At 39.2% G+C, this 8139-nt stretch overlaps 1 protein-coding gene across 6 annotated transcripts in view; it reads right to left on the bottom strand.

Moving 5' to 3' along the window:
• Positions 1 to 517: 517 nt before the first annotated feature.
• LOC115221630 overlaps positions 518 to 8139 on the bottom strand; it is a 33038-nt gene continuing 25416 nt past the window's right edge. For 5 of the 6 annotated variants that reach the window (XM_036510619.1, XM_029791831.2, XM_029791830.2 and 2 more), the window contains one exon: positions 518 to 7525. In XM_036510619.1, the coding sequence (XP_036366512.1) occupies positions 4338 to 7525 (3188 nt within the window). In that variant the 3' untranslated portion in view covers positions 518 to 4337. Of the gene's footprint in view, positions 7526 to 7666; positions 7787 to 8139 lie in introns of those variants that run through there. The other variant, XM_036510620.1, reaches the window with a different exon arrangement.

Genomic DNA, 8139 nt, shown 5'->3' with positions numbered 1-8139 from the left:
ATGACCTTTGACCCAAACTTACAAAAGGAGTGGAATACAACCAAAAGACAAGAAACTTCAAAGTGTTTTAACTCTGTTTTGGTGCCATTCCAACTGAGACCACTTCTGGAGTTTCTAATACAAACTTCCTGTTTTAAAGAGATCTAAAAAAAAACCTTCAATGGAAATTTAGGTTCCAAACTTTTAGCTTCAGAACAAAATTATTTTACTAAATTCTTCGTTATTTCCAAAATTAATTGAAATAAAAGAAGTGGATTTCAACAGAAAAATGCTAAAGAACTAGTTAAATAGTTAACTAGACGTACAGGGTTAGCATAGGGTACAGGGAGCTTTAGTTAATTAGAAAGATGTATTCAAAGTTATGGTTAACATTTTATGTAGGGAGTAGTAAACCTTTTCAACCCAACCTGTCTGAGCCCAACCTGCCTGCTTCTATGATACCAGTTTCCTGTTTCAAAATGATTTCAATCAAAATCCCCCATCAAAATTTCATTACTAAATTTTCCATAATTTTTTAAAATGATTTCAACAAAAAACTTAAACTATAAACACATGAAAAGTAGGTGTACACACACATCAGGATTATTGCAGAATTTTACTGAAACAAGAGAATATGGTCAGCAGACGACATTTAGTTACCAGCTAAAAGGGTTTTTATTACCTGGAGGCAGGTGTATCTTATCTAATTGACTGTCAGGTGTTTATATCTTATGTAAGTTCCCTCCCAAAGTTGCTAAAATGTTAGAAAGTTTCATATTTCCTTCATAAGAATACAGCTCCCACCTTGGAGACTGCACTCAAGCACAAGGACATTACACAACCACTGGACGCCACCAAGTTGTGTCCACTCCATGACACACTGAAACTTGGACAACTTCTGCTCCTTCGAATTTACTGTGTCCAGGGCCCCCTCTTTGCTCTACCAACAAAATCCCATTAGTTTCAAACTGAACGCCAGTCACACTAGGCCCAGGGCAAGCAATTTTAAGGGGAGAATTCCAGTTGACTCTGGTCACTCCAGTACCTGATTGCTAGTTTCTTTTACGAATCCCCAGAAAGATGAAGGGCAAAGTTGGCCACAGCTTGTTTAGAACTCTAACACAACTGTTCCCTTCCCTCTTTTCAATACTTCACCCCAATTGAGTGGAGGGGTGCTTCCTTGGCAAGTACTTAATGACCTCACTAGTACTGGTGCCACATAAAAAGCACTCAGTACACTCTGTAAAGGGGTTGGCATCAGGAAGGGCATCTAGATGTAGAGACCATGCCAAAACAGATAACTGGAACCTGGCAGAACCGTCTAGCTGGTCAGTTTCAGTCAAACCATCCAGCCATTGCCAAAATGGGGAAAAAAAGACAAGTTAAATGATGATGTATCAATCTAGAGAGACAAATGGATGGATTAAGAATTAACAGAGAATGAAGCAGATTCATTTGGTGATCAAATATTGGTTCATTGAGAGACGAGAGTTTAAGCGGAGCCGAGAGACAACAACAAGATGGCGTGGTGTGTTGAGGAAAAGTGATTACCAAAGATAAAGGTAAATCAAGGAATTCAGTTTGTGTTAAAGAGAAGCTGGAATTGCATTCAAATAAAATGGAAAACAAAATCTAGGTCTTGTAGGTGTGCATAATACATATTTATAATGCATAACACATACGTATAATGGTGTGAACCCCATGATATCCACCTGGGGCTGGGTGTCTCTGTACACCTAGGTGGACTGTGGCAACATTAATGCTAAAAAAAAAAAATCAGTAGTGTATATTGAACTTGTGTCATCTGATTCTGCTCCAAGACACAAACAGCACCGTTTCTTATCATTCTATTCTTCATTAACCAACATTCTGAACTGAAAACTGTTCCTATACAACAGGTGCTTATTTTAGTTATTGCATTCTTTACCTGGTTATGTGTCTATGGGGGGGGGGGTAACATTTTTACAATGTCTGAATGTATCATTTCAAGCACACCTGACCCCTCATTTATTGCAATCCTTTACCATGGCTTTCCTCGAGTTTATTCCCTCAGCATCTACCTCCACCACTTTTCCCGTCTTGTCTCCTTCCACAAGTTTGTTCTATTTAGATTCCCCAATAATTCTTCATCCAACTTCCATCCTCCAAACACACCAACTGCCTCCACCATTCCTCTTCTGCCTTAAACTCTACATCTTATTCTTCCTAGACCCATTTTTTTCTTTTCTCACTTCATTTGTATTCAAAGTAACAAAACTAGCATGTCTACCTCATTCCAACTCCTGCACACCTGTCGTTGATAAACCCTTTCTCACCTGCCAGGTGCTTGTGGTCCCTTAACATCCGGTGCACCAAATAGTTTGTATTGTATTTACCAAAGTGAATTCCAACCAATCATGGTTGCTTTCCTGGCAGCAAAGAAATCCCGTCTTCACTGATTTACTTACAAGTTTCTTTTCTATTCAGCTATGAGGCCATCCATTTATGGTGTTCCCACAGAGAACCTGTCTTTAAACTCTCCTGTTTTGACCTGAAGAACTAAAATAAATAAGGGGCCCAGAATCAAGCCCTGATGAACCCTTAAATTGAACTTGTCTCACCTTCTAACAACATCTCTGGACATCACTTACATCAACACCAGGTTTCCTTAGTAACCTTCACATTACAGACCACAATACCCAGTCAAAGGTCATCTCTGGTTCAACAAATGCTACATATAATGATTGACCCTTAAAAATTTCTTCTTCTTTGGTTGTCTTACTAGGAGGAGAGCATCAGTGGTACCCCATCCTGATATGACCCAAACTACATTTCATTCGTCTAAAGCTAATCTCTGTGTGTGTGAGAGAGAGAGCGAGAGAGAGGGAATGTGTGTGTGTGTGTACAAAGGTCAGTGTTGGTTGTACAAACAGGAAAAGAAACTGCTTAATGTATGTAACAAGAGTTTATTTAGTTTTTGAAAAGCAGTGAGAACTCACCTCTGTGACTAACGAGAATTTCTCAGTTTGTGCAATTGTGCAGATGAAACCTTCGTACTTTTGTGATGACCTGAAGAACAGCACAAAACAAAAACCTGCACAGCAACAGAGCGAAAACGCACTTTTCAAGGAACACACACACACACACATACACACGCAGGCACACACACACACAGAGGCACGCGCGCGCACACACACACACACACACACACACACAGGCACACATGACTTCTGCTTCCAAAGTGATTTTTTTTAGTTTCAGTAAACAATTATGAAGATCACAGAATTGAAACAAAAACATCCATTTGTAATTAGGGGAAGCATAAGAGAGAGAGAGAGAGAGAGGGGGGGGGGAGAGAAAGAAGAGTTCTGTATTCTGAGGACCCAAAGAACAATTCATGTTGGGTGTCAAGATTAGAAAATTTCAAAGAAACCCTAAAATGGATGTTTTTACTTTTTGTTGTTGGTTTTTGTCTCTGGAATTGGTTAGTTCTTGTAGAAGTAGTGTTCTGTTAGAAAAGTAATTGCAGCATGAAATATGGTGAAGACAACAGGGTGGGGTATCATAAACCTGATAGTGGATAAGTCCACCTTCCCCAATGTGATCGGCGTCGACATTTACAGGTTCAAATATATTTACAATGGTTTCAACCAAGTTTATGGCTCCGTCAGATAGTGTCTGTCACTTCCCTCTTGGAGAAAGTCTTGAAATACATAAATAATTCACGAGAAGGCAATTAGAGACGGTCGTTTATTTTACGTGTTGAGTGTGGGTGCCATGTATAAGTAGATAGGTAGGTAATAGGTAGATAGAAAGGTAGGCAGACAGGTGGATAAAAGGTAAGTAGTCAGGTAGGTAGATAAATAGGCAACTAGATAGGTAGTAGGTAGGAAAGATAATAGGTACAAAGATATGTAGATAGATAGGTCTATAGATAGGTAGATAGATATGTAGGTACATATATAGCTATATATATATAGAGAGAGAGGTACATAAATAGATAGGTATGAGAGTAGGTAGATGGATGGATGGGAAGAAAGGCATCTAAATAGGTGGAGATTGGAAGATAAGTTGGTTTGCTGGTAGAAAGGGAAGAAGTTAGGTTGTGCAGAAGTGAGAGCCAAGTGGTACAAATGAGCTTCATTCATAGAAATCTGCAATGATAAAAGACATTTGCACAAGAAACTCAGACATAAAATGTGAGTAAAACGTTGTGTAAAGGGCGAGAGGAGGGATCGGGTTATTCACAAATGGTACAATTAAGGCTCAGGAGGATTATAATAATCCAGAGAGGGGGGGAGAGAGAGAGCGGAATTGTGATTAAGTAGACTTTTCCTCATCAATCTCACCACAGTTTGTTATAAGTTTAATGAATTCAATTAAGAATCAACTTTTTTCACATTACTTTTGAGGTTTTTGGATGCAAGGTCAAGAAGTACCTGTGGCTTCTGGTAAGAGCCTTTCCTCGTGTTTAGAACTGATAACTGACCATGATTGCCATGAGAAACACTGGTTGGATTAGAAGAATTCCAGTGATTATTGGAACAAGTTCCACTTGAACCTGCAGCTGTAGAAATCCCATAAGACGGTAAATGTCTGCTGTCTGTGGCCCCTTGTTCTCCAGTCAAATCAACAAACATACATTCTGTTATTTCATTTTCTTTACAATTCCCTTCCGTTTTCTGCTTTAATTGTTTGTTGTTGTTGTTGACCAAGTTCTGTTTACTGTGATTCACTTTCCAACCGAGATGACAAGAAACATGTTTTTCTAACCGAGACACCATCTGAAAAGTACGATTACATTTGAGACACATTCGTCTTTTACTGTCCAAGATTGTTTTCATATCAACTCTGCTTTTAGTTAAAGATAATTTGGACAGCTTACTTACAGAACTACTGTGGTGGGATTGGTTAAGCTCCTTACTTCTCTGAGAGAGAGATTTCCATTTTGAAGATTTCTTAGTGGACAACGATGGAAAAGATTTATTTTGAATTTGTGAATGCCGTTGCCGTGAACCTGTTGGTTTCTTGGTCAATCTATTTAAGTCAGTAACATAATGGTTTAAGGCTTTCACTGATAATGTGAATATCTTACAGAGGTGATGCTGCCTCACATGTAACTTGCACATGTGGCGTTTTGCAGCAGAGAACAGACATAGCTTGCATTTGTAGCGTTTCCATTTAATACACTTACTGTTTTTAGGTGATGACTTTTTTATTGTTTGCCTGTCTTTAGTGGAAATCTGTTCCACAGAATTGTTTTCAAAACCCGATAAAGCAACTGTAAAATTTCTTTCTGCAGTTTTATCACACTGGGGTGGCTTGGTCACATGATCGTTTGGACTTAAATAGTTGGGTGTTTGTTCGTTATTAAAATTATTTGAGAAACTTTGAGATACGACAATCACATCTTCAGTGTCTGCGGCTGAACAACTTGCAGCATCAGGCAAACACTTATTGGCAGCTGTTGATAAATGCTCCAAGACTTGCACCTCATTATTACAGCAAGACTTGCAGCATATTGAGTCTGGACAGTTTGTTTCAACTAAATTAACAGGACATGGTTGTATGTTGGGGAGATGTCTACCTGCAACACCTGGAACATTACTTTCACTGTTTAATACGGCTGCTTCCGAGCAAGAATTTACCTTCTCCGTCCAGCATTGTGTAGTTACAACAGTTCTTAATTCTTGGTATGGAACATTAGGACTATTTTTAACAGCAATAATTTCTACGTCTTTCGTCTCAAAATTGCCACATGCGTTGGTATTGTTACCATTTGTAGCAATGAGTGGTACCTGTGTGTTGTTGTTGTTGTTGTTACTGTTGTTGTTGTCGACAGAACAGATACTTACAGGTATTACGTTTAAAGTTGGACTGATTTTATTTAGGTTGTGATTAAGGAGCACAGTTGGGGTCGTCTGCGGCTGGGTCTTCACAGTCACATTAAGCTTTGGATTGTTGCTGATGGATTCCAGGGGAAAGAGTAAGACCTTACTTTCGCCCAGTTTCGGGTTGGCAAGGATCAAGCTGTCGCTCATCACAGATTTAGCTATAGTGTTCAAAGTACCATTTATTTTGGTTAGTTTGGAATTATCTGTTACTGCAATCTGTGTGACAGGCTGCACTTTTGGTGCAATATTCCGAGGAGGGGGGCGAACATTATCAATTTTAGTCTGTGATCGATTCTGAAGTTTAGGTGGTTGTACCTTGTAGGCAGAGTCGTTAGCAATGTCAGGCCAATCAAATGAGTTATTGCCTTCCTTAAGAGAGGGCAGAGGGCTCCGGACATTTCGGACTGGCTGGTTAACATGTTCCCAGTCAATACAGTCACGCAAGTGGTCTCGAAGTGATTCAATCTTGGGGAATATTTTACCACAACTCTCACAGCGAAATTTCTTCCGACCTCTTGAAGATTTCGGCATTATTCCTCGTATTAATTTCTGCTGTAAAATTTCATTTTCATATGCAAGCTGTTCTTCCTTCAGAGCCAGCAAATTTGCCTGGGCTTTCTTCTTAGCATCCAATATATCTTTGGCACTGTTGTTGGTGGTAGATGGCAATTTGTTCTGCAGTTTCTCAGAACTGGAATATCCACGAGGCTTCAACCAGTCACTTTTGTTAACTTTAGGTCTCAGACCATTTATCGGGTGACACTGAGAACTGCTGTTTGCATTGGAACAACAATTGTCGGATCTTTCTTTCAGCTCCTCCGCATGCACGGTCAGCAGATGATCACCTAAACTTTTCTGATTAGATAATGTACGGTTACATTTTAAACAGATACAGTTCTTAAAATCAGCTAAATCAGATTTTAAAAATGGTTTATCCAATTCAGAGTCAATTTTGGTTTCTGAGGCAACAGGAGTGGGTGTAGAAGGGGATGTAGTTAATTTGTCACAAGGTTCTGACTTTAATTCACATAAATTACTCCCCATTTTAGACTCTTTCGAGATGTCGGTGTTGTCATTATTTTCATCTTTCTGTTCTTCAGAACATTCGTCTCCATCACTTGGAATCACTTTGACAGCTACCTGCGTATTTTCCATGGGTTCCAAACTAAATAACTGTGTTGGTTCAGGATTGTCACGTGCAATTTCCAACTGTTTTTGGACAGCATCATAAAATTGACTTTTAGTGGGTCCATTGTTAGGCAACATCTGTGCACAATGATTAACCTGGCTGCTTTGTAGAACCTTCTTGGCAAGATCTACAGAATGCTGCAGGAAATCTTTATGTTCTTCATATATACTTGGTTTGACAGTGACCGAAGCTTTCCCTTCGTCGTCGGGTGGACTGCGATTTGCAATCTGTATGTCTGTAGCACTATCATGGCGTTGCTTGCAATAAATTCGCTTGTGCGCCACGAGATAAGGCACGTCCCGGAACAGGTTTGAACAGGTGCGACATTCTAAGATGATGTGAGTCTCTTTTAGAAGGTAAAGTAATAGTTCACTGGTGCCAACACTCACATATTTCATCAGGTCAAGCAAGGACAGATGCAGTTCTTTATGAGGCGAATGCTGTTGGAGCCGAGACAGATCAATATTCTCTACTGCCTCCATCACTGGAAAAACGAAAAAAATAAACCAGAATAAATACTAAAATTCAAACTCAGAAATTTTACATTTAAATTTACAATGATTGTCGTGGATAGAGAATATATTCCCTTTATTCATTAAATCTGAAATTCAACAGGGATTCTTACAATGAAACCCTTCACACCAACAACCTTGACTTTGGTTCTATGATACAAAGGGATCCAAATTAAAAGCGTTCATCAAAATTCCAGGTTAATTTATGTTCCAAACTCCAACTTAATAATAACCAAGTTATTTCAATAAATTCTTCGTTAACTTGAAAATCATTTTAAACAAAGTTATTTCAACAGAAATATGGGAACAAAAGGGTTCAGAAGTAAACAGAGAAAAACCTCCAAGCATTAAATCCCAAATTTAACATGGGGAGGGCAGGAATTTTGGGCTCAATTTAACAGCCCCCCTTTCGGTACCTTTAACAGAATCCATTCTGAAAGTATTATGGACAGGTCTTTGGTTTGAGGATAACTTGATCAAAGCAGTCTCAGGGGTCTTGGGTTCAGTCCCTCTATGCAGCACTTTGGCCAAATGCTTTCTACTATAGCCTTGGGCTGACCAATGCCTTGGGAGAGAATCTGGTAAA

This window comes from Octopus sinensis, linkage group LG18 (genome assembly GCF_006345805.1).
Source record: "Octopus sinensis linkage group LG18, ASM634580v1, whole genome shotgun sequence".
Lineage (NCBI taxonomy): Eukaryota > Metazoa > Mollusca > Cephalopoda > Octopoda > Octopodidae > Octopus > Octopus sinensis.
The sequence above is the reverse complement of the archived record's forward strand: the minus strand, read 5'-3'. Positions and strand labels throughout refer to the sequence as shown.